Raw genomic sequence first — 27,626 nt, 5'->3', positions numbered from 1 at the left:
AGAACCAGCATGCATGACATGTGAAAACTATGCTCACTGATGGAGAGCAGATACCATGTGGATTTTGGCTCTAAGGCATGCAAACACAGATTTATATTCCAAAAATATCCCTTGATCTTAATTTTCATTTTGTATGTGCTGAACTGGTTTTCCAGCTGCCGTTCCCTGCAGATTGGATGAATCCTGTTGCAATTTCTCAGAGATGTTTCCTACTGCACTGGCCACATAGCTACATGATGACATCTTAGTGACATTTACATAGCAAGAGAAAACATGCATGTTACATATGTAACACGTTACATTTAAGGCGACTCTTCCCAAGTATATGAAAATAAGAATGAATAACGCATAGATTTAGCCTCTGTCTTTTTTGCTGAAGTAGGTACACTTAGCAACAAACCAGTACTATATTAGAAACAGCAAACTTGTATTTTCCCCCAAACTAACTACAGTAGGCTATAGCTCAACATGGCAATACAAGAGCAATGCTGTTTCTTTATCTTTAATATGGTATCAAGAATGTAGGCTCACCATCAAGAGCCTGTTTAAGACTCCTTTTCAGGATTCTTGTTTTAACTGGAAATATATAATGTTTGTCAAAGATAGTGTTTCAAACCAACTTATGGAGCTAATGTTAACTAATTTAGCTATCTAGCTCCAGGTGCCAGTGACAGTTGATATTTCAGTTGGCAAATACCAGTCAGAAAAGAGATGGCTGCATTTTCTATCTCTGTTTCAAATGAAGGACCCATTGTTTCAAAAATGAAAAAAACCTTTGAGACACCATCATCACTGTAAACAACATTTGTGCTGCGTGAGAGTAGACAGCTTGACACGCATAGCAACAGTAACTAAGAGGGCTGAGGCTTCGTAAACTGTCAAATGCAAAACTGAACACACTGCTGTCACTTTTGCTAATGGATTCAACTGTTTGATGTTGCACTTTTGTGTATTTCTGATTCCCTATTGATTCCTGATGGTAGATGTTTGTGTGGGGTAAAGCCAGTGTCTGTTATAATGAGAATAAAGGGAATTTCTCAGAGACACTTCAGCAGAGCAGACATTTGGAAGGGGTACAAACCTTTAGGGAGCCAACAGGCTCTGATGTGAGACCACCCTGCTCACTGGGGTGCAGACCAGGGGGATTTAGTCTCTTAATGCAAAACTGTTGGTATATGTTCACACCGGGCATGTTTGGAGTGTTTTATTTACACTCTGGGGCCTGTTTCCTTTTAGTTTGGAGTAATGCACTTTGAATTTCAAAAGGAGACCCCTCAAATACATGCAGGTGTCCATCCTCTTTCAAAGGAACTGTGCAGTGAGTGGAGTGAAGAATGGTATGGACCACCTACTGTAAGCACCTGGCACAGTGACAATGAGACTTAGGATTCAGCAATTTCTCCATGTGCTCTGTCACGATACAGTAATTATGAACTATGGAAAACACCACAAACAAGTCTGCCATGATTAAAGCTGAAATCAAATGAACTTCCTCCACGGATTTCTGATCAAGTTTTGTCATATTGGGAATGCATATTGCAATGTCTAGTTCACTTGTATTTGGCCGCTGTGGAAACAAACAATGGAACAAAGGAAACAAGTCTGAGAACAACGAAGTGAAGGTACAGCCGTACACTTAGAGCCTCGGTACAATCCAAACTAAATGCTTGGCTTGCTCATCTAACAGCATCTGAAACCCCCCCAAACATTTCCAACATTTGACTTGGGGGTGTTGCATATAGCAATTTTTGTAACGTTCCAAAAAAAAGAAACGAAATCCAAAACGTATGCCCATTATGTGTAGTGATTGGCCAGGTGTGCAGAAGTAAAAAAAAAAAAAGTAAGATGGTGAAGCTCTCTTTACTACTTTGTGTGTGCAATTGAGTGCACCACCATGAATGCCTCTGAGTGTGCTAAGTGTGAGCCATTACCCCTACTTGTACAATTACCTGCATAGAGACTGCAAAGATTTGCCGAAGACACAAACAATTGTTGCTTAAAGGCTCTAAAATACTGCAAGCAACAGTACCTTAGAGTGAAAAATGGCTACAGTAGCCAACCTTTTCATTTTAAGCTGCATTCCATCTTTGAGAATACCAACTTATTGATACAAATATATAAACTAATCTAATAAAGACAGAAAAATATATATTAACCAGATTGTATTTTGCACGTATAACCACCAATGAAAACCCAGGTGACTATGGGTGCTTTCACACTTCATCCGTTTGGTTCAAATAAAACAAACTCAGGTCCATTTGCCCAGTTTGTCCGCTTCGATTGAGCTGGTGTGAAAGCTGTCAATCGAACCTTGGTGCGGACCAAACAATAAACTGAGACCACCTGAAAAGGTGGGTCTCAGCCTGCTTCCAAATTGTGTGGTATGTTTGTGGTGTGAATGCCAACAAACCAGCCATGGGATTTTTACGATAGTAGATACGAATTATAAATAAAACTTGCGGTCAATTTGTAGTCTAATAATACTAATCATGCTTATATCAGTTATTTCTTTGTGAACTTTGTGACACCAAAGAATATAAATATAAACATCAGAAGCATAAAAGGGTTAAACTTCTGTCAGTCACCAGACTTTGATTTTCCCTATGTGGGTCCGGATGATGCACTTATGATGCATATCTGTATAACTTAATGTTTACTCCTCTCGGTTCGTATGTACAAAGTCTGTGTGAACAGGAACCAGCTCAAAATTAAATACAACAATGCAGCAAATTAACCAAAGTACAAGTGTGAAAGCACCCTTAGTACCCAAAGCTGTGTCACAAGTCACTTCATATAGCTTAAGGTGCGGACACACCAAACCGACATCAAAGAACTAGCAGCGACAAAAGCCAACTGTTGCGTCATCTGCGTCGCTTCACATCGCCCTGTGTCAGTTGCATTTGAACACACTACACGGACTACATCCGATAGCCAAGTGGCACGTACGTTCTGCGCCTGCGTGAGAGAGAGAGCAGAGTGACAGAGTGGTACATCCTGACGGCTGAGGTGTTACCTATCTGTGCAGCCGAGCACCGCAGCACCTCCCCGGACTGTTACATTCAGACGGTCCCGGTGTTTCCTCTGCAGGCTTCACTCAGCTTCAATCAGCTTCACTCAGCTGCCCGATAAACCCGCTGCTTCCTCCCACTTTAACCTGAATAACAAACCAGGGCTCGGTGCTCCAGTTGGATCCAAACGGCTAGCTCAGAGACTAGCAGAGGCTAACTGGCTGTGCGTCCCTCCGTCATGCTGCGGCTAACGCTCTGCTAGCCGCTTCCAGCTAGCCCCGGCTGCGGGACACACCGCAAAAACTAGGCAGACAGACGCTCATTGACGGGCCGACTTTGGTCGACGGCCGACTGTCGGCTTGGTGTGTCAGAGCCGTTATAATGCAAAAAAAAGAGATGTCCATCAAATATTAGACCAGTTTCATTGTGCATGAAATGTACTCTTTGAATGCTTGGAGCTCCTGTATACTAGGGTGACCATATTTTGATTTCCAAAAAAGAGGACATTCGGCCGGCCACGACATAGCCTACTTAAATGATACTTGCAGTTTACTCAAAGATGCCTTATCATTTTAATATATTTAAAATGTATATGTACGGATAGAAAATTCAGTTATATTACAAAATAATATCTCTCAAAGGCAGAAATTCAGATAGGCCCCAATAGGGACAAATACACACACTAGAGTGTGGCGATCTGAGCCTGACGGTACCCAATGGGTCGGGCCGGGTTTGGTCAAAAATGTAGCTATAAATTGTATTTGGGCTCGGGTCGGATTCGGTCAGCTTTCAGTGAAAATGTAGTGTAAAAATAAATAAAATCCTATTGTCTGTCCTGTTTATTGCTTGGGCACTGTTATTTACGTGACAACACCTGAACATAACACACACAGACACACATTGGCTGTTTGTTTCTACCTCTCCCCTCGCTGGAAGTCTCGGACCTCCAGCCGCCCGCCTCCGCCTTGATTAAACGCTGAAAATAAAATAAAAGAGGGAGACAGGTTTTTCCTATTTTATCTTATTTTGTTTTATTTCTCCCTCTCCTCTCGCTGGAAGCGTCGGACCTCCCGCCTCAAACACGGAGGTCTCCCTCTCACCTGAGCAGGCACGCCCGGCCTGTTAAATAGCCTGTAACCGTAACAACTGTGTGACACAAACTCAGTGCTTTGGTCATTAAATAATGTCGGGCTCGGTTCGGGTTCTAACACACATACACAAACACACGGAAAACCGGACATTATCATCAGTTTATAAAAAAACCCCGGACACCCCGGATGGGACGTGAAAAGTGGACATGTCCGGGCAAAAGAGGACGTTTGGTCAGCCTACTGAAGGAATGCAAATGCTTTCCTTTCAGTAGACCAAAGCACCAACACTGCCAGGGTTTGAAGTTTGGTTCCTAATAGAGAAACCTACACTAAAAATATGTGTGTCATGGTACTGAAAATAACTCTGGATCAAAGTGACCACTAGATGATATATTGTGAGCTGGCTGTTTTATTGATAGCAGTCGAAAAACACAGATTTTCCCACATGTGTTCAATTGGGATAACTGCACCCAGGGAATGCTGCGTGTTTTAGTTTAGGAACTCACTACAGGATAGTACACTCCTTTAGACAATACTGATTCCTGTTGTTGGAAGGTCTGACTCTCATTCACTGAGATCTGTCAGATGCCGTTGGCCCCTGCCAATAGAAAATGTGCTCTGTTGCATTCCTTTGATGAATAATGTCTTTGGCTCTGTCATCTTACCATTCTATACTGTACTTGGCAATCAGTTTGACTCTTTGACGGAATGTCTGCGGTAATGTGCTGAAACCTGAAGACTCCAAGGACGGTTTTTTATAGGTCTTTGTATTTTGATTGCTGATATAATGATGTACCAAGGCATTATTCACATAGACCCCTGCTACTTTATAGTGTTATGTTAATGTTGTTTACAAGGGGGCAAAACTACTGAATTTCTAAAGTTATGCTGAGCCAATGACTACTACTATGCATTGCTTTTCTAAAAGGTTGTGAGGTAGATACAGCATGGTAATTATTGATCTTTGTGTGTGTGTGTGTGTGTGTGTGTGTGTGTGTGTGTGTGAGTGTGTGTTTCCTCTGACAAATGACAAAATAACTGCAGGTCAAAGGTTGACTGAGGGTTCTCCTTTTTTACATCCATACCCCCCCCCCCCCCCCCCACTTGGCGTCATTGCCTAGACACACATGCAAGCATGACTCTTAGTCAATATTAGTTTCCTGTCCCTCTGACCCTCCTTATAACCCTGTTACTCTTTCATCACAGTAACTGGTCCTGTTTCTTTTCTCTCTCTTATAGTTATAACAGCCTAACGGACGTGGAGGGGTCAGAATTCAGGTCACTACGGCAACTGGAAATGCTCATGTTGCATGGCAACGACATTAGCACAGTCCACCCTGGGGCATTTTACAGCCTGAGATCACTACAGGTAGAGTTTGTGTGTGTGTGTGTGTGTGTGTGTGTGTGTGTGTGTGTGTGTGTATGTGTGTGTGTGCGCCTAATTTAGGCTACCTTCAGGGAAACATTTCAGACTAAAGACAAGTTAAATTGGGACAGTTTGTGCAATTGAGGACAAGAGCCATGTCCCCAATTGAGAAACAACTGAAGTGTACGTCAGCAATCAAAGTGAAGGCCAATTCAAAGTTGCATGAGGGTCTGCTTTGGTCCACATGACATAATTGTCAACATCCACCCATATCGGTGAGGATTGCAGATGTTCATGTGCAGCCCATTTTTTTGTGACTGTTACTGCTTGGGGCTGATGCAGATCCTAAAATGTACTATGAATGGAAGCCTGCACGCGTGGCCACAGCTGTCTACGGACGTTCAATGCAGAAAATATGTCAGAACCTTTAGGGTAGGGCTATGGTGGGGGTTAGGATTAAGCAAGCAGTGGTTAGGGTTAGGGTAAGTCTAGAAAATGAATGTAAGTCAATGTAATGTCCCAAAAATTGATGAAAGTGAACATGTGTGTGTTTGTGTGTTTGTGTATCCTGGTAATTTTACCATAGTACTTATAGTTAAAGGTGAAGTCTTTTAATCCAATACACTTTTTGTCAAATTCACCTCACGGTCTGCAGGACAATACAAACAAGTGAACCTATACCTACAGTAGGACTTAAAAATCTGACTTAATTCTAATCATGGCTCATCATTAAGAATTAAGTCCCATAACTTACTGATATTGATTCTGCAAGGGTGTGTGGTTTCTCTAACATTCTGTTCAGATCCAATGGTTCCAACAGATCCAAGTCAAGACTAAGTGGTTAAATACTTTTGGTTGCTGATGTGGTGTCTTCAATTTGAGTCCAGCCCTTTTGAGTGTTGCATTTGTTATCCTCTCCATATCTGGCTCTAAATCATAGCTGCAGCATCGTAGCAAAGCATATGTAAAAGTAGTGAACCAGGCGGGGACACCAGAGGAACACACAATTGTATGGTGAAGGAGACCAAATCAAATTTCCCCCTACCTAGACCACATTTGAGCCAATAATTAGTTGCGCTTTGATTGCTTGACTGAAAATGCAGCGAGTCTTGTTGGGTCCAGATGGGTCCAATCAGAGCCTGAATTTGCATTCTAAACAGACTGATGATCCATGCCAGTACATCAAAACTGGATATGAAACAGTCACAATTTGGGTTGGGTTGAGTCATCAAGTTACTGGAGAAACAAATGTCCCCAAAGAATTTATTATAATGAGGGTGGGATGTTCTTGTGTAATGTCAACTGCTAACTGTTCTAAATGAAAATCTCACCCAGAGGAATTCTTAAAAAGTCATCACAATCACTTTTCTGGAACACCGTATAAAAAGACTGAATTGATCTGAGAGCACTGTAAATGTTGCAATTCCCTCAAAGAAAGTGGTGCCTCCTCTGTATCTATGCACATCTACCAGCCATTGATTGTCACTTTTAGTTCACGGTTTCCTGGGGCAGCCATTTACAGAAAACAAGTTCAGACAAACTGAGTGTTCATGGCCTGTCTAGCATGAAAAAAGTAAAGAGACAGAATAAACAAGCAGCTGCATAAAAATTAAAGCATCTGTCAAGCTAAAGATGACAATATTTTTTTGTCAGGGGTTATTGGACTTACCAAGAGATGGAGGTTGCTAATTATGGACTTACAGTAGTCACATCCCTTCTATCCTCTGTCTCCAGTTATCAAACCCCTAATTTGCTCATTGCTTAATTTAGTTTTGATGTTCAATGAATGTTAGAATAACACTAACTCTTTCTTTTTTTCAGATTTTGAAGTTGAGTTACAACAAGCTAACATCAGTGAACCCTGGTCTGTTTGAGGGCCTTGTTGGTTTGATCCGTCTCCATCTGGACCACAACCTCATTGACTTTATAGAGCCATACTCCTTCTCTGGCCTAACCTCCTTAAAACTCCTACAGCTGGAGGGGAACCTTCTAAAAGAGATCCACCCTCATACCTTCATAACAGTGTCACTACTAGGAAGCTTTTGGACTTCGGGACTCAAGTAAGACAAAAACACCGTGGCTATTTAACTAATTTTATCTCGTTTAATGGAAGGTAAATATATCTTGGAAAGAATGGTAGTTTGAAAGAACTAAGACTTGTTTGAGAGGATGTATCCTTGCTTGCAGGAAACTGCTTGAAATTAAATTAATGGAGTTTGCATGCTCCTAACAAAAGTTCCCTCCCTTTAAAATATGCATACATACCAAGACTTGCTTATAGGTATAAAGTTGCTATGCACCTCAGACTACAGTATATTTGTTTCCCTGTCTCCTGCACAATGCATTCAAGTGTAGGCATCATCCCAGTGCCACCCTGCAGACCAGTAAGTGAAGGAAATGATATAATGTTTTTGTCTCAGACACTTACACCTGTCAGACAATCTGTTGGAGCAGCTCCCTGCCGCAGTACTGAAGAGTGCTCCCAGGCTTGAACTCCTCTCTCTACATGGTAATCCCTGGACCTGTGATTGTCAACTCCACTGGTTGGTAGAATGGAGCTCCACACATGAAGGTAAGGGTGCTTGAATTAATACTCAGATCTTATTTTCTGGCATTAGACCACTATTCCTTACCTCTTCACTTCTGTGGTACCAAATACTTTTATCTAAACTGGATGACAAATTACTATGTAAAGGTTCATAGGGGGACAGCAAAAAAATTAAAAAAGCATGAATTGATTTTTGGGCTACCTGTGGGAAAGAGCTAAAAAACAACAACAGTGACATATTATCCCCTTACAAAGCTTATAAAGCAATGTGGACTTGTGTTTGTATCCACTAGACATGAATTCTCCTTTTGGTTTAGTTTTAAATATCTGGGTTTTTACCTGTTAAATGCACCGCTGTGCTCACCAGCTTGTTGCTTTTTTAGTGTGTGTTGTTTGGTGCTGGGCAGTTAAGTTTGTCAATGGTTTGTTGCTGATAACAGCTGCTTGCTGCTGCTGGAAACTACTTTATTAGAGCTGTGAGAGTAAACCAAAACAGTAGAGGTATGGCCCTTAAACCAAGACAATGAGCTAATAGAAACTAAAATACACCATGGGAACTGCAGAGTCGCGTGATAATTTTCTGGTTTCATCACTGTTTACAGCCCCTTTCACATTACATATGAAAGCATCATAAAATATGAAATTATTGTTTTGTGCAGCTTTCAACCTGCAATTACTGTTCTTTTTTTGTCCACTTGGGGGCAGCAGAAACAACTTGTAAACACAAGCTTGACATATCATCACCTTTAAGTTGAAATGTTGAACTTGTCAAAAACACAGTTTCCACAAGTACTTACACATCCAGCAGTTACAGAGCAACATCATCATTCATTTAAAATTGTATCCCTAATCACATGGCAAATGTGAGTCCAATATTCGCTCTGTTTTAACTTTTGGTCTCCACTAACTCCCAAGGAATTTTGGGGCTTTTTGGTTGCTAAAGGTTCCACTAAGTTTACCAGGTTGTCTCTACATGTGTCTTTCTGCAGGTCGTGTACAGTGGGTTTTTAGAGCTTTTTCACTAAAAAAACAGCTGCAGCTCAAATCAAGCATAGGCTGGTATGGTTTATGTTGTGTCTCCAATGGAGAGAGTGTCTCTACAAGAGAGAGAGAGTGAAATATGTCGCACATGTTGCCTGTACATAAACAATTGTCAGTTCACAATACTTTCTCATGTCTTAATTTTAATACTTAAAATACAACATTGTTAAGAACAGTTGAATAAATAAATTGTGCTACATAATGAACGAATGGCTTCAAATAGACCCTTTGATCAGTACTCTGCCAGCTATTGGTGATTAGGCCCCAAAAATCCTCATCAGAACACCGCTAAAATTAATAATCTAAGGGCAAGACAGCTTAATAACTGGTTGTACCCTTTCTATATTATTAATATATGTACACAAAGAATAATGTTGCTGGCTTACAGACACATGTATTTGACCAGACATAGAACAAAGCACCAGCAGAAAATATTGCATGTGTGCCATCCAGCTTCTGCACAACATATGAAGGACACAGCCACTCTTAATAAATGGACTATATTTGATCCACATGGAGTCTAGAAAATCAATTACATTGTTTACTTTTCTTTATCCGTATGTCTCACTCAGTATTTTTCATGACACATGTGCTTTGTCTCATTTGTCATTGCTTTGTTGGAGTTTCGTGAATAACCTTTAACAAGTCCCATATGTTAGCTGTTTGTATCAACAGAGCGGTTGATAATATATCATTGTGTTTCATCTAAAAATAGGGGTCTGTGACTGCCAGAAGTTTATTAGTAGATGCATAAACATTGACTGAAATCTAATTCCCTGTAATCCCTACCTCCCACCTTACATCTTTCCTTACCTTTTCCCTTACTCTGTCCTTACCTACATCTTCTTTACTGCCCCTTCCCTCTTAACCTCTCTCCTCCTTTGTCTTTCCCTCCAATTCCTTGGATTGTTTCCCCTGTTCCTTCTATTCCTGCCTTTTTAACTCTCCCTCTCTTCCTCTCTCCAAATATGTCTCCCAGGTGTAATAAAGTGCAAGAAGGAACGTGGCTCTAGTGAGACTTGCCCTGAGTGCTCCTCTCCTCAACCCCTGAATGGAACACATTTACTAGGACTGACTCCGGACAAGCTTACTTGTGAACGACCAGCTCTTCGTTCCACCCTCAAACAGTGGGACAATCCTATGTGGGCTGAATCTGAAGCGGAGCCTGACCTCCCGTACACCCGTGACTTTGAGAAACCACTAGGCCATCTGACTGTCGTTCTCTCCGACAGCCATGGAAACAGTGCTCATGTGGCATGTGACGTGCGACACCCTGGAGACAGTTCACCCATGACTTGGACAGTAAATCCACAATCACCTGGGGAGTTTTCTGTCAATGTGTCACTGGCGACTGTCCTTGAGTGTGAGATTGATCGGGAGACTTTGCAAAATCTGTGGCAATTGGTCGCATATTACTATGAAAGCCCTGCTATCCTGGAGAGAGGTCAACAGAGAGGAAATGATAGCAGAATAACTTATCAATATGTCCAAGCTGTAAATGAAAATTCCCCATATTTCACAGAATTAAAAGGGTATTTGGTAGCAGAACCCTCATGGCTGCTTCAACCCAGAGTAACTTTAAGGCTCAACAGGCAGCAGACAACAACCAAGAAATTGGTAATGGATTTTACTACTGTAATTACCAAGCAACTCAACAGCCATAGGGGGCCAGATGATGACAATGACCTCTCCATGTCCTGGGCTTTAATTCGCAGAGGGACAGCAGGGCGGGTTCAGACTGCTCTCCAGGGTTCAAAAGTTAATTTAGAGTGCAGTGTTGTCACTTCAAATCCAGAGGTGAAAGTGGAGTGGATGCTACCAGATTTGTCCATTGTGGAAGATGCAACTGATAAAATAGAAATTTCTGAAAAAGGAGATCTTGTGATTTTAAATGCCACACTGTCTGACTCAGGCCTTTACCACTGTATGGTCAGAACCAAAGTTGGCGTGGACTTGATGCCTCTAAGGCTCACCATCAAAGAACTCTCACTCAGCCCAACCGCTCTCAATGGTCAGAAAATTGTAGTTGAAAAGGGACACTCTTTTTCTCTCCCATGTGAGGTGACCTCAGTCCAGCCCAGTCAGACTATGTGGTACCTACCCAAAAACCAAATTCTTCTTCCCACACAACAGACAAGACGGACAGAAGTGATGGAAAATGGGACTTTAGTGGTTAGGAGATTGACACAAGACGATGCAGGGGAATACACCTGCTTAGCCTCAAATCTGTATGGAGTTGACATGTTGTCACACGTGGTGGAAGTGACAGGAGAAAAGGCCTCTGATAGCTCCAAAGTACAGACTGCAAAAGAGTCGCCGAATTTGCCAGCTGGTGTGGAGGAAGGAGAGGGTTCAGGGGGAGATTACCAGGAAATTATACGGCCTTTTGCTACGCAGTTTCCTAAGAAGGTAGGAACAATACAAAGGAAACCTAATGAGTTTTCAAAAAGAATAAGAATCAAAGATTCACAGAGAAAACCAAATAAATCTGTTAAAGAATTAGATCCAAATCGCTGGGCAGAGATCTTGGCAAAAGCTAATGCTAAACCAAGTGTTGCTCTGCCCACAGAGCAGTCACTATCAGAGCCCAGCACTGTAACTGTCCAAACAAGTACGCCCAAGCCTACTACTACAACTGCAACAACAATTCCTACTACTGCTTACAACCTACCCCCTACTACTACCCCTCCTGATATTAGTACAGAGCTAACACATTTCCCCATTAACACAAATGTTAAGACTGAGGCCTATTCTACAGAGAAGAAAGAGGATAACTCTAAAACAAGTCTGCTAGAGGTTTTACAACCTCCGCCTCCCAGAAGTACAGAACCAACCCCATACCATGTTGGTGGGATTGCAGAAAAAGCTGAAGCTATCACAGACCCTCCTGCTGTTGGAACTCCTCAGCCAGTGGATCAGTTAGAAAATAAGTACTCTGGAGAAGGGAGAAGGAACAACAACCTCTTTCCTGGTCAGCCAAACAGGAGAAGGCCACCTTATAGACGTAGAAAACCCCCAATAAGGAGAGTCCGTCCGCACGGACACCCCTTCTACCATTCATCAAACAAGCCCCAAACAACTGTCCCCCCAGCAACCACCACCACACCAACAACAACGACGACCACAACTACAACCACTACTACCACCACCACCACCACCACCACCACCACCACCACTACTACTACTACAGCTGTTCCAACCACAGTGGAAAACACTGAAAACTTATCTGCTGAGTATCAGACAGAGGAAGATGAAGACGATTACTATGATGAATATAATTACAAGGATGGCGGAGATGCCAAGACAGACTTAAACAATGAAACCCACCGTACCACTCATTATCTTGACAGTACCCTAACCACATTTCCATCAGCTGTAGAAAAAGATCTAGCTCCACCTAATCCAGAGACAGTTATCACTCCAAAGCTTGATAGAACCCCTCATCCAACTGAAAGGACTGTTGAAGAAAAGGAGTATGATACTTTAAAACTTAAGGAATCTGAGAGACAGAGGGTGGAGATCAGAACGCAAATTAAAGAAAAGGACAGAGACAATAAAGATCTTGCAGGAGAGAGTGAGAGGGAGATTACAGCAATGGAAAGTGAAGAAACACATAAAATAGATTCAAAGGGCAGTGAGAAAGACACAGAAACATCCAAAAAGGAGTGGCTGGATAGCATCCAGTTAACAACACAAAATAGACCAAGACCTAACACTCGACCCTCACCGGAACAAAATACACCTACCCAAGCAAGAACTCCATCTTCCAAGGTCATTACCTCACATTCAACAAGAGGCAGAACAACAGCAGGAGTCACACAGAAAGAGGATAAAGATGTAAACAAGCCAAAAGCAGAGCCTGAGATCCACAGATTCCCAATAATAGAGCCGGTTCACCCCTGGCTCCATCAGAACAGACAGGGAGGAGGGCAAACCACAACTCCCAGGACGATACATACAAACCAAAACAGAAATACAGGAAGACAAGGAGAAGTGAATCCAGGTAGACATTCTCAGGATCCTAGAGTCTCCCCAACCTCCCGCTGGCCTTCACACCATCATTATCACCATTACTACCCACTCTACCCTTCCTGGCCAGGTCAAAGGTCATTTCCTCATCCAAGGCAAGGTAATTAAACTGTTGTGTCATGATTTCTGTCTTAAATATCTATTTTGAAATTAGGTATGATGATCCAGTGTGACTGATAGAAAGTGTAAGAGATAAAGGATAAAGAACAAATCGATTAAATTGAGTCTGTTTACACCTGGTATCAACATGTGTTTTGGTAATCTCAACACAAGTGGACAGCCGAAACACATCACCATTCACACCTTCATCTATCATATGCCTCCTGACTACTTGTGTTCAGATTCCATTACTGTCCTCATTACTTACACTAGGAGGTCAAAGGGCCTTGTGCTCAGGAATTACCTCCACACTCTTGCTTGTTGCTTGCTAGCATACTCCCTAGTCATCTTAGCAGTTGTGTTGGTACAGGTGGAGATATTGCTGAGAATTCAACATGTCTCTTTCCATAGGGCAAAACAATGGACAGTCATGCAACACTTTGTCCAACTTGTTGTAAAATGGGGAGCTATAGAGTGTCAGTGTGCTGTCAGCAAAACAACCACCATGTCCTGTAGTAAAGACTTGACCTTGTCAGGGACGTATTAGGTTGTATTAGTGTTTACACTACAAAGTTAGGTGGTCAATGCGTGCCAGTCCACCTCAGCAAGTGGTTTGAGTGATCAGATGGTGGTGATTGTTTACATATATAGCAGTGTCCACATGTTAATACTGGGTATAAACAGCACCATTGACATGACCAGCTAATATACTTGGTCAATATTATGTTGGCTTGGTGTTATGTTATGACATGTCAACCTAATCCTGGTTGGAATGCATGGATATGTCTTTGAATAAATGTTTTCTCTCTGCTCCTAGGTCCTGGGTCACACCCTGTGCCCACACACAGACCCTGGCCTCTCCCCCACCCATGGGCTCAAAGCCCGGTTGTCACCAACCGACCAGAGATCACAGCTGAAACAGTGAAGCCCACACCTGCAGAGTCTGGAACAACAGGAAACTCCAGAGTTACACCCTCTAACTCCCATCTGTCACATCATCAACATCATCAAAATCATCATGTGAATGGCAGGACCCAAACCAGAGACCAACTGTTTCTATCAAGGCTGAGGAACAGATACAGACAGGTATGATGATGGGTGTTTTTTTGGGGGGGGAGTGCAGAATGTAATCCATGTCATCATTATCTCCTTGTGTTGTATGCAACCCAGTTACTAATGATGGTGATGATAATGAGTCAGCTCTGAGAGATGGGATTTAATTCCAGGTAAATGGTTTAATACTATAATAATAGATCATTCTGATATTTCCAGGCACAGCTTGATCGCATTGCTCAGCTGGGGAAGATGGTTACACCCAAACCTCGTGTTAGTTACAATCCCCCATCCCTCATCACACCTAAACCCAAACCTCCTTCTCCACAAAGACCCTACAACCCCAAACCACCAGCACCTACTGCTTCTAACTCTTACACCCTTCAGCCTCCGAACACTGCTGAACATTCATCGTCATTCTCTGATTTCATCCCAACCCCTCATCCTTACCCACACACCACTCCTGGGGTTCTGTATGGAGGTCAGTGGCCTGTTGGAGGTAGGTGCACTAGTGCAACAATATAGGCTAAGTGCTAGTATTTCTAAAGGAAAATGAGCAGTTTATTTTAATGATATATTAAAATATTAATTAATATTTTAATCTGTAATCATGATAGATTTTTTTTGCTGGTTGAATGTGTCTTTGTAGCAGGACGAATCAGCTCTCGGCGGCCCACAGCTGCCCCTCCTTTCCCATGGGTGTGGGGAGCTGGAAGTGGTGGGCAGAAGCCTCGTATCACCACGGTCACCACAGCTAGCGTGTCAGTACTGGCAGAGAGTGATGTGTTCTTGCCTTGTAAAGCAACAGGGAATCCTGAACCCAACATTGCATGGACCAAAGTCTCCACAGGTAAGGGAGAAAGAGATTAAAAAAGAGGAAGACATGAAAGAAAAAAGCACAAAAAGATAATTACAGAATGTAGGAATATGAGACAATCCCAGGTCTATGTGTTGTGCTTTTAGCTCATACATCTCACTTGTCCTGGGTCATATCTGCCTACTGCTGTGTCTATTTTTAGATCACTGAGAAATGCCAGACACTGATATTTTCAAATGTGGCATAATCAGTCATGAGAATCATGATTCCGAATTTAAATCTGTCCCTCCGCATTGTCTTCATATCCTTTTGTTCTCCTCTCAGGTGCCACCATCCCAGCCAACACCAAGCATGGTCCCCGTTTTGAGGTCTTCAAAAATGGAACTTTTGTCATTAAAAACATCCAGCTTCAGGATAGAGGCCAGTACCTCTGCACGGCCCAGAACAGCTTTGGATCAGATCGCATGGTCATCACCTTAGCTGTACAGACTCAGGCACCCAAGATCCAGCCGCCCAAGTCCACAGAGATAGCAGCCTACTTAGGAAAAAGTGTGATTCTTGACTGCCTTGCTTCAGGAAAACCACCTGCTCAAATTTCCTGGATTCTTCCGGACAGGATGTTTGTACGAGACGTTGGGACTGTTCACTCTCCCCTTGCACCAATATCTCTGCTTCAAAATGGAACCCTTCAAATTCACTCTCTCAATTTCTCAAGCAAAGGGGACTATAAATGTATTGCAAGCAACGCAGCAGGTGCTGACACAATTACTTACCATCTCCATGTGGCAGCTCTGCCTCCAAGCATCAGTGAAGGAGCAGCAGATACTGTGATCATTCAGCCAGGTAGAGTACAGAAATTTAACATCCCTAAAATTCCCGTAACTGAAAGTCTTCCTCATGACATGGCTGGTAAAAGACAATAAATTGTTCTAAATCTAAGCTAATAAAATCACATTTAACCAGGCAGGAGTGTGTATGTCCACTGCTCTGTGAAGGGGGAACCAGTGCCTGCTGTGAAATGGACGCTCCCAGCAGGCGTCCATGTTAAGCCATCACAGTTTCTTGGACGCAGGCTGTTTGTCTTCCCCAATGGGACGCTGTATGTGAAGAATGTTTCACCAGCTGATGCTGGGAGGTATGAGATGTGCATTTCTTTTATATTTTTTTCCTATGATTAAGTCTTTCTTTCTTTGCACTGATCAGAATATGTGTACTTCCTTAATCATAAGCCAAAGTTCTGGTTTTAGTCGACCTAACTTGGGAAGTCAGGATGTATTCCTATAACCTTGACTAGTACTCCTCTCACTTAAGGTTTGATTTCCCATTCCCCTTTATGGGTTTTGTAAGTCCCATACTTTAGTTTTTGACCAAATATCTACAACCTTGCCAACTGAAAATTTTTATTGATGCCTCCAGAAATTTTATAGGGGTGGCTTTATGGGGCTACTGAAAATCTTGTGGTGGCACACCAAAACCAAAAGCCATCACTGAAATTCAGGAATTCTATTATGCTGTTGGACTATATAGGCTACTTGAAAACAATGTCAATATAAGAGTTATGAAATCACATACTGTTATATTTACATCTCTTATTTTACAATTAAGTTTACTAATAATCTGATGAGTATAGACTGATACCCGTACAATTAGCATTTTGAGTTCCACAGCTATCCTGTTGTATTGTGTTATGTATCTATATATGTTAGGTGATTCATTGTTATTCAGATAAGGTGATTGCCCTTTTCCCTACAAAGACAACCATTAACTTTTAATTTAATGGAGTACATTATTTGTAATTTGTAATTTTAACAAAAAGTTAGAGTGTTATTTATCCTCCCTCCGGACAAGCTATGCCAACAAGGTTGGTACCAATTAATGCCTTGGGTTGTCTGGTTTCACAAGATACCACTACCTTTGTGTCAGCTCAAAGCTTAAAAAGAGCCATAGCCTCTAAAAGACAGTAATATTGACCTCCGATCATTTGCACCAGGGAGGCAGTGGGAGGGCCAGCAATTGTATCAGGGTGGCCATGGACCCTGCTCTGGGATTCCTCCGATGCAGCAATGGCAAAGGATAGTAGCGAAGTTATCAGGCCGTTTGAAACATTCTTCTCTGACTGCTGATCTGAGTTCTTAAGCTGTGAGGTTTTCTTTCTTTTTTTTTAAAGTCAGCAGGCTGCTGTTAATCTTTCCACAGGTACGAGTGTTTGGCCACTAATGCTGTTGGCATTACCAAAAGAACCGTCCAGCTGGAGGTGAGGGCAGATTCCCCCTCCATCTCTCACCAGCCTCCTCCTCCCCCTGTTCCTATCCCTCCAAACCAGCGCCATGGTGTGCCATCCCGACAGCACTCTATCTCAGCTATGTACGGTTCTGCTGTCTACCTCCACTGTCCAGAGTCTACCGGATCCACAAGAGGCACCATCTGGCAGTTGCCTTCCAAAACCATCATGGAACATCGATACAGGTAACTAACGTTTATACATTTATGAATCAGTATAATACTGACCATAGTATAAATACATTATAATGTTTTAGTTTCCATTAAACTTCACTGACTCCTTTAATGTCAGCCTCATTTCTCTCCCCCATCTGCCTTCAGTCCAGAGAGACCCATTAAAGTTTTCCGTAATGGGACTCTGAGGATACTTCAGCTAACAGAGCTAGATGGTGGAAATTATCTGTGTGTCTTTCAGCGGCCCAATGGGGAGGACATGGAGCTCTTCCAGGTATGAACAGGACAGATAACGACTTCAGGCAGGTTCATTTAGCTGCCAGCTCTTTTCGATTAGTCTTCATTTCATTTCTGGCTGAGAACACTGTTCATTTGTTCATTAAGAATCCCTGCCTTGTTATTAAGTGTCAAAGACACTGTTGTTAAGATGTCTTACATGTCTTTACACCTGCCTTCAAGAATCAAAGATGTGGTCTGTGCTCCCAGTTAAAAATAGGATTTTAATTTTTGTGTATATGGGCTGGGAAAAGCTGCAGCAGCAGGTCATTCAGTGATCAATACTTGACTGTCTCTGTAGTTTCCAAGCTGTCAATGAAACTTTGTTTCACATTGAAAGTTCTTGCTTCATCAGGTGGAGGTGTTAATGACCCCTCCCAGAATCGAACATGTGAGGACTGCACAGGCCAGGGTCACCTTTGGAGAAAATTTCCAGGTACATTTAGGGAGCTAGCTTAAAGTTTATATAAAGTAGGATAAGTCCTTTTTTATATCACCTGTGTTTTCTTGCATATTGTATTTATTATTTTACATTTCATGATATTATACCTATGAATACATTTGATGTTGTGATAAGGCAAAAGGGTCTCATATCCCAAAAGCACCTTAGCAGTATTAATTGATTATTGTTGGTTTTTTGGCCACATGGGGGCAATATACTCCACGTTGACATATTAACACTCTATGAAGTGTGTATAGAAAAAAGCCCTTTTTATACAGAGATACTAATATAGAGTCACAATGAAGACACTTTATTACCCCAGCTTTTTTTTAATAAAAAACAGAAACAACGTAGGCATAATGCCTTCAAGTGTGTGATTTTATATAGCATGCCAGTGTTCCAGAGGCAAAAGAGGTGTGATGGGTGCAATGTGTAACATAACAGTGCATCAGGCAGCTCTTTCTAAACAATAGCAATGAGATAAGATAGCAATAACAATCATTTGCCATCCCTGTCATATGGTGGCTGATCTTGTCCTCCGCATGGAGGGTGAGGAGCTTGCAGACCTCATTGTCTCCCCAATTTGACATTTTCGGCCACTGTTCTTCATCTTTGAGTTAGCTGCAAACTGTGGCTAGCTGCTTTTTAAATCTCCCAGCGGTGGGTTGCACACATAACGCGTTGTCAAAATGTTAGACCCATCCCGTCCTGCCAGCTGTCCCTTTTACACAGATGTTGATTCGGCAGTGTTACTACTACTTAGACAATTCTGCCCCCCTATTCCATGATTGTACCTTTTATACAAAGAAATGAGCTGACAATATTTTAAAGGCTCAGTAAAGCTGAGGGGAACTGCAGAGTTGGGTTACAATAATCTAGTGGCTTGACAAGCAACCCCTTTAAAATTACACATAGTAGTTTAACCAAATGTCAATATAGAACTAGAACTGCAAGCAGTTATGAACGGGGGCCAAGCCCCCCCGTGCGACTCGGTCCCCGCGTCCCGCGGAGCCCATGGAAGTTGTCCCCGAAGGACGACGGGCTCTGGGCGAGCACATGTTTATGAATGTGTCATTTAAAATGTGGAAGTTACAGGCAAAACTGCCTTTGCATCCGTTATAGCGCCACCTATAGACCGATTTGCGACGAATTTGGCACAAAGCCTCTGGATGACCTCGGGAACGAGTGACTTAAGTTTGATGTTGAAAGCATCTACTTTGAGCGAAATATGAAACAATGTGTGTTTTTTAGCTAGCAAAAAAGATTGTTTGGTTGTAACAAGCGCATTTTTTGGAGTGCCAAAATTCTTTTGATAACTTTTCATCAGACACATCTGGAGATTCTATGTGCAAAGTTTCAGGCAGGTGGCACTTAAAATGTAGGAGGAGTTCGAAAAAGTAGGTTTTGGACATGTGGCGAATTAGCAAAGAGAATGTGCAGCAGAAGTGGGCGGGGCCTGTGTCAGAAAACCCAGCTCTATCCAGGGAACACATGGATATAATGTTTGTGAAAGTGTCATTTAAAATGTGTAAGTTGCAGGCAAAAACGCGTTTGCATCCGTTATAGCGCCACCTAGTGGAGTACATGTGCAATTTTTGGTACGGAAGATCTGTGTCCTATTCTATATGTACCCTTAAAATTTCAAAGCCCTCAGCATAATAGTTTGGCTGAAATTAATGTTTGTTGTTTATCTTGTAATAAGCCACGCCCACATTGACCAGTCATGACCACCTTCAAGATATGACCTCAGAATTGGCCCTACATCATACCAACCGAATTTCGTAGAAATCGGTGCAGCCGTTCAAGAGATATAAACTTACCATATTTGTAGCGCCCCCTAGTTGCCAAAATTCGCCAAATTCGGCTCATACCCTCACAGTCTTATGCCAACCAATGATCTCAAATTTGGTGTTAATAGCATTTAGTTTGACCGAGATATCCAACAGTTTGCATTTTTATAGCTAGCTATAGAAGTTTGTTTGTTAATAATTTGCGCATTTTTTGACCGAATAAAATTCTTTTGATAACTTTAGATCAGGTCCAGTAGAAGAGTGTATATGTCAAGTTTCACGCAGATTGGACAAAATCCCAAGGAGAAGATTGAAAAAGTAGGTTTTCCAGTTTTCGCGATTTTGTGAAAAAACTTCCTAGGCGCAAGGGGGCGTGGCCTATGGCAAAGTGATTCAGCTCTATTCAGGGAAGCTGGGGATACAAGATTTTTGAATGAGCTACAGGCAAAAACGCATTGGCCTAGGTTATAGCGCCCCCTGCAGGCAGATATACATAGTTTTTTGCGTCTGAGGTACGTGCAGGGGTCTGGACCACCCCTCCAAATTGCACCGCCCTCCCTTGCACGGTTTACCCTGCAGCACCACTTTTACCTACGGAAGAATAAAAATAAAAATCTTTACAAAAACAATAGGATTCCTAGCACCGCTGGTCCTAGGAAACGTGTCTGCTTGCATACGCGTTCCCTCGGCCCCTCGGGCTTGGCTCCCTAAATATGGATTTGTGCAGCTTTAAATCAAGTAAAAACACAGTGAACAAGTATATAAACATACAGCCACTTAAGGGATTCTAGTGTCAATTGCGTTTGCCCTCGATATAAAGCTTAACTTTCTTACATCCAAGAACATTTTTTCAAAGAAAAAAAACTAATCATCCTTACAACCTTAGAGCAAAAATAAAAATTTGTGAACATTTCATATTTAAAATACAATGCCTAACCAGTAAGATCTTTATTCAGAAATGAGTGCAGATTAATTCTTATACTTAGTTTTCTTCCTTTGTTTCCTTTTGTAGGTGGACTGTGTTGCAACTGGCCTCCCTGACCCAGAAGTTACCTGGAGTCTCCCAGATGGAACATTAATCAACAATGCCCTTCAATCGGACGATAGCGGCCTTCGCAATCGCCGCTATGTTATTTTTGGCAATGGAACTTTACTTCTCCAGCAAATGGGCAAAAGAGATGAGGGTGACTACACTTGTTATGCCAAGAACAAACTGGGCAAGGATGAAAGAAAAGTAAGCGTCAAAGTGGGCCCGAATGCTCCAAAAATTGGATTTAAATCACAATCACTGGTTACAGTAAAGTTAGGAGAATCAGCCAAACTGAGTTGTCAGGCAACAGGTGAACCGACACCAAAAATCATGTGGATCTCACCAAGGAATGATGTAATATCGGTGTCATCAGACAAATTTCAGATCATGGGCGATGGGACGCTAGTGGTGAAAAAAGTAATACTGGCTGACGAAGGGAAATATGCATGTGTGGCACGAAATTCTGCCGGTGATGATGTTAAAAACATGAAACTTGAAGCTGAGATCCAAGAACCTTTTATCAATGGCATGAAAGGGAGGAGCACCACAAAGGTTTTGGCTGTTTCCTACCAAACAGCGCTCCTGGATTGCAAAGTGGAAGGGAAACCTGAACCAAGAGTCTGGTGGGTTACTCCTTATGGCCACTCCCTCCCAACACCCTATCTAGGCGGTCGCTTCCAAGTCCACCGAAACGGGAGCTTGGAGCTGAGAGGGGTGAGGAAAACAGATGAAGGGAGGTACATGTGTCTGGCTAAAAACAATCTGGGTGAAGCCTCACTTTTGGTTGAATTGGACGTCGCATCGATAGCTGAGAAACCAAGTTTTGCTGTTCCCAATATTGAAATCATACCGATAAAGCAAGACAGTGGAGCATTAATCCTGGAGTGCCCTGCTCGAGGAAAGCCGAACCCAGAGTTTGCATGGATTTTACCAAATGGAATGATGTTAACACCTGGTGTTAGACTTCAGCGCTTTACACATCATCTTGGTAACGGTACTCTGCAGATCTCTCAACCAGTTGCAAGTGATAAGGGAGTGTACCGCTGCATAGCAAAAAATGTAGCAGGGCAAGCAGAGAAACGTTACTCATTGGAGGCGGGCAGAAAGCCAGTGATCAGAGGATCTACAGGTATGTTTTTTCATCTCAAACTAATGAAGCAGCAGTTTCCTTGGTTTGGTCAATAAAGTGACTGAAGGCATTTTCAAACCTTTAGTGTGCTCTGGTTCAAATTAGTGAAAGGGTTGGTAAACTGTGTTTGTTTTCCCCCTTGGTCCTCATACAAGAAAAGTGAACCAAAAATGCATCTCCAGAAGTCAAGATCATTCACTTCACCCACTGATTCAATGTGTCTTGAGCTGGGGCAAGAAGTGCCTGCAGAAGACTGTAACTTCCCAGATTTCCATCCCAAACAAACAGCTCCAGAATTATTTTGTAACTGGTCCAAGACCATTTCTTCTATAGGGCTTTGGTGCAGTTGGTGCACCCAAGGATGATATCTGTGTTCAGATCTGCCCAATTAATTGTACCAAGGAGGGAAATTAAACCAGAGTCCAATTTAACTACCAGGTTTGAAAATACCTTAAAACATATGAAGAATCAATGGGAAATCTGGCCACAATGCACTTGTATTCTATCTTTAGTTGTATCAAAACTTCTTGCATGAAATCTACTTACTGTTATAATTGTGCTTTTCCAGGTGGAATGCAGATCACTTATGGCCTCAATCTTAACTTGCCCTGCACTGTGGATGGCTGGCCACAGGCATCAGTCACATGGACCCTGCCTAATGGTCTTGTTTTGGACAAACCTCAAACTATTGGCCGGGTATCTTTTCTTCTCAATGGGACCCTCCAACTCAGGCAGGTTGCCACCTTTGACAAAGGAACATACATCTGTAAAGCCTCCAACTCTTTTGGCTCGTCAACACTGTCTTACCCAGTTGCAGTGATGGTTTTCCCACCACGTATCACCAATACGCTGACCTCAATTACAAGAGTCAACCGGGGATCACCAGTGAAGTTAAACTGTATTGCAACTGGTATTCCCAAGCCAGACATTTCATGGACGTTGCCTGGACGCACAACGCTGGTTCCGCATAACCGGTTCACAGCACAGGGAGGGATTCACATGACAGAGGAGGGCAGTCTGGTCATACAGAACCCTATGCTCATGAACTCCGGCATTTACAAATGCAATGCTAAAAATGCACTCGGAACAGACTTTAAATCCACTTACCTACAAGTGGTCTGAGTGACAGCTATAATTATTCTATTGAGAAAATGTCACTGCAGAATTAAGACTGGATAAGGACTTTTCCATCAGGATAAGAATATTCTGCATAATAAAGATACTCTGGAGAGAGACCTAGACTGGCAGCTTGGATTGACACACCTTGCAAAATAGTTTCCACTGAACAGTGACGTTTTATATGTGGACAAAACAACATGGACAGCATTCACCTTTTGTGATGTTGCAGAAGTCCTTCAGTTCTACATTTTGGACCTTAAAGTGTATTTTCACTTGTTAAAGTGCAGTTTAACTCACTGCTCCAAGCTTTGCCTTTCTAGCCACCAATTTGCGTTTCCTTAGATGGCAAAGGCATGATCCACCTTACCCGCCTCTGAGTGGCTTACCCTGACATTCTAACCAATCTCGCTCCTCTTGCCTAAACCTAACAAAGCCCACCAGCAAAGGCAATGAGTACTTGCCAGTCAGAAGGAGAGTGGGGCAGGTCATGCCTTTGCTATCCTAGGAAACACAAATCTGCTTTCCAGCCTTACACTGTAGATGTAATTTCACATTCCCCATACAAGCTGTAAAATTTTACCTCACAGTATAATTTTACTTTAACATGACAATGCTTGTTCTGCACCTGAAATAACTTAAGACTCTTCTCTCTTTGGATTGATATATAATGTGTACCCCTTATATGATTATTATTGTTTATGTGCTGGTAGAATTACAGTTTGCAGTGATCTGAGCTCTATTGCACATTGCTCACATCACAAAATAGATACTTAATTAAACACGTAATAGATTTTATTCCCTGTGAACTTGACAGCAAAATTCTACCACCTTACAATCTATCAACACACAGTAATAAGTAGTGGAGTGTCTTTATTATTGAACGTGAGTTTATCACCAACTATTCGACTCGTGCTTATAAAGTGCCATATTTTATGAACTTTTAGTGAGCGGTGACTCAAATACCATCTATTGCTGCTCTGCAATGTGTATCAGCGAGTGAATGACTGTATGTATCAATATCATTTATTCATGTTCATAATGGTGGAAAAGTAATAGCTTGTAATATCTATGTTTGAAGCTCACAGAAGCTATTAACCGTTGAGGGACACAATACAAAACGAAGGTGCAACAAAAAAATATGTAGGTATATAATTTATAAGTAAAAAATAAAACATACAGGTATGTGTTTGTTTTTTTAACCGTCAGTTGCCTCATTTTTGTTGTATAAAAACACTTAATTCATATTGACGGGAAGAGTATTCACAGATTTTAAATTAAGTTTCTCTAATGCTCAGCTGAGCTGTAAAGACATTAATTGTTACCCCAGCATTGACAGTCACACAATTTGCTTAGGGTCAAGGGGTGAAATCCACTTAAATTTTTTCACATCTAGTCCAACTTGAGTGAACTTTGACCAACATATTACTTTACTAGTCCAAAATGGTATACAACTGTTCTAGTAGAGACATGGTTCACACATAGTTCTAAGACAAGAGTCTACAGTGCAAATACATTTTTTAAATTATTGCCTGTAGTGACCGAACAAAGCTGATGAGCTAACAAGCTTGCTAACGGTCAGTTAGCAAGCTTGTTAGCTCTTAAACTTCTGGAAACTTTTTATTGAAGGAAATGGTGTACAATGGTAGCCTAAGCAAACTGCCTGGGTGGAGTAAACAGTATAGTGCAGAGAACATAGAGAGAAGCTTGGAAAGCTATTGTGACTGACTTACATGATTGCAACTGGCTAGTGTGTTCATGATTAACTCACTTGCTGCCATAGCTCACCAACTAGCACAGCATAGTCACGTCACCAAGCTTGTAGAATAAAATATTTTGCAAAGACCAATATACATATATTAATATATTTATATATAAAATATATTTAATATATTAAATATGTTAAATACATATATTAGCATATCAGTTTTTATTTTCACTCTTACTGAAGTACACCACAAACATATTTCATCCATTCCTATTCCTGCTTCAGCAGCTGCTATCAAGTCAACAAAGATGATCCCAAATTAGAAAAAGTTACAGCAATGATGACAGTTTCACTTATTGTCCTATGCCTGGATGTGGCACACGTATTCGTAGTGCTAGAACCACATATAATGTGTGAAACCAAGACATTATTTTGGTGTGTAGGACACATGCATCCAAATGTGTGTATGTATGTAAATGCATGCTATATTTCACTGTTGGTTTGTATTCACCAGAATGTGAATGTCCCACTGGCCTCGCCTCCAGACAAACAGGTCTTTGACTGAGGAAGAAGGGAGCTTTGTGAGACACAAACGTTGGGACTGTTCGACACAACACGAGTGTGTGTGTGTGTGTTTGTTGTGCGTGTGTGTGAGAAAGAGATTATGTGTGTGTCTTTGAGACAGTGTGGATGTCTGTGAGGAAGAGATTGTGTCTGTGTGAGAAGGATTGTTCAACACAGTGAGTGGCGTGCCTGTGTGTGTATATATGTGTGTGTCACTGTGTTACAGTGTGTGTGTGTGTGTGTGTGTGTGTAAGAGAGACATTGACTTAGAGAGGAAAAACGGGACAAGTGTTTGGTATTTCTGTCTGCATTTCAGTCTGATATCAACAGACAGGGAGTGTGTGTACACGTGCAGTCTGTGTGAGTGCACAAGTCAATGTGTGCGTGTGCTTTTTATGTTGTTGTTTTTTTGCTGTTGTTTGTCAAAATGGAAGCAAAGCAGCTCTAACACATGACATCACTTTGCACGGCTACATTTCATACGGTAAGTAACACTGATTTGTTTTCTTGCATTGCGTTTCTTACCTCCGAAATCAGCTTTTCAGGCATTATGAATTAGCTGTCTGATTCCACATTACATATCTCCCATAATCAAATATTAACACAATGGATGGAATCTGCACCACTGAAAGAGTGGAGAAACATGCTAATAGTGAGAGTGGGAAGAAAGCTGCAAGGAAGGAAGCTGCCAAATACTACAGCTGTAATATCATGTTTTAGCAGAGCTAGCAGCGTTGCTCTTGTGAAGGCAGTTTCAGTCTGTCAACAATTTCAGTCGAGGATGAAATATCTCAACAACTATTTGGTGGATTGCCACAAAATGTTGTGCAGATATTCATGGTCAGAGGTAGAAGAATCCAATCAATTTTGGTGATCCTCTCACTTTTACTCTTGTCATCGTCAGGTTAAAATGTTCAATTAGTCCAATATTTTTGGTTATGACCAAATATCTGCAAAACTATTGGCATTTCCATCAGTTTCAGCTGTACTTTGTGTTCAGTGCTTTTCAGCAGAAGGTAGTGTGCTTACATGCTAATCTAAAATGCTGAACATCGTAAACATTATGCCAAACATCAGCTAAACTTTCATCGTGAGCAGTGTTGCTCAGAGTTTTTTAAAATGTAATAAGTTACAGATTACTAGTCACTCTATTAAAAATGTACTGATTATGTAACTATAATAATTACTTCATCAAAGTTATGTAACTTATTACATAAGATTATTTTCTAATTTCTTTCTTATGTGACTGATTGTGGTCACATTAACTTACTATATCTGTTTCCTGTGGTTTGCATTTTAGTGTTGACAGCACTGTCACCTCTCATAAACAAGCTTTACACCGTACAGTCATGTCTGAGCCCTTTTCTGGTTGCAGAAGGAAAATATTGTTGAAATTCCAGCACTGAAGGCAGGTTGCTCAGAGCAATGCATTTAGATTTGATTGGCAGACAAGAGGTGGTGCAAATTCAGTCAGGAGGACCAATCATAAACACTGAATTCATACTGCCAAATGAATGGAGCCTGTCAGAACGCAGAGACAGCTCCTTGTAAGCCATATGACCACTGATGGTATTGTGACCCACATTGTCCAGATTTTTGCCAAAAGAAGACAGTCCTGCATGGGTAAAAGATGCAAAGCAACATAGTGAATGTTATACTCTGCATAATAGGTTTACTGAAAATAATATTTTAGGATGTAACCCCTTTGTAATCACCAACATTTTGATCAGTAACTGTAATTTAATTACATATTTTTTTCCCAGTAACTCTGACAGATTACATTTACATTTATTTAGTAATTAATTTACGCAATTCCATTACATGGAACTAATTATTTCCCAAAACTAATTGTAAGCACATTATCATTTAATTAAATTACAGCCTTACAGACTTTGTGCTGCTTTTATAACCAAGAATAACTCATAATTCAGATGTTTGACTCCAGACATTTGCATGCCAACAGTCACTTTGTGTAAATTCCTCTTAAAATCTACAAGACTTGCATGTAAGACTCATGTTTATAGCTGTCTTTTGAGCGGCAGAATGAGTTCATCATTCATGAGCC

The 27,626-nt window shown here is 41.5% G+C and overlaps 1 protein-coding gene across 1 annotated transcript in view; it reads left to right on the top strand.

Annotated features, from left to right (window-relative positions):
• Nucleotides 1-24,439, top strand: part of si:ch211-159i8.4 (matrix-remodeling-associated protein 5) — a 37,517-nt gene extending 13,078 nt beyond the window's left edge. The window contains exons 5-18 of the mRNA XM_050043199.1: nucleotides 5,339-5,468; nucleotides 7,287-7,525; nucleotides 7,886-8,037; nucleotides 10,034-13,183; nucleotides 14,000-14,268; nucleotides 14,455-14,734; nucleotides 14,885-15,085; nucleotides 15,377-15,895; nucleotides 16,016-16,187; nucleotides 17,249-17,518; nucleotides 17,654-17,780; nucleotides 18,138-18,218; nucleotides 21,027-22,173; nucleotides 22,742-24,439. Of these exons, the coding sequence (XP_049899156.1) occupies nucleotides 5,339-5,468; nucleotides 7,287-7,525; nucleotides 7,886-8,037; nucleotides 10,034-13,183; nucleotides 14,000-14,268; nucleotides 14,455-14,734; nucleotides 14,885-15,085; nucleotides 15,377-15,895; nucleotides 16,016-16,187; nucleotides 17,249-17,518; nucleotides 17,654-17,780; nucleotides 18,138-18,218; nucleotides 21,027-22,173; nucleotides 22,742-23,295 (7,291 nt within the window). The 3' untranslated portion in view covers nucleotides 23,296-24,439. The remainder of the gene's footprint in view (nucleotides 1-5,338; nucleotides 5,469-7,286; nucleotides 7,526-7,885; nucleotides 8,038-10,033; nucleotides 13,184-13,999; nucleotides 14,269-14,454; nucleotides 14,735-14,884; nucleotides 15,086-15,376; nucleotides 15,896-16,015; nucleotides 16,188-17,248; nucleotides 17,519-17,653; nucleotides 17,781-18,137; nucleotides 18,219-21,026; nucleotides 22,174-22,741) is intronic.
• The last annotated feature ends 3,187 nt before the right edge of the window (nucleotides 24,440-27,626 follow it).

Source organism: Epinephelus moara, chromosome 4 (genome assembly GCF_006386435.1).
Source record: "Epinephelus moara isolate mb chromosome 4, YSFRI_EMoa_1.0, whole genome shotgun sequence".
Lineage (NCBI taxonomy): Eukaryota > Metazoa > Chordata > Actinopteri > Perciformes > Serranidae > Epinephelus > Epinephelus moara.
This window is presented reverse-complemented; position numbering and strand designations above follow the sequence as displayed.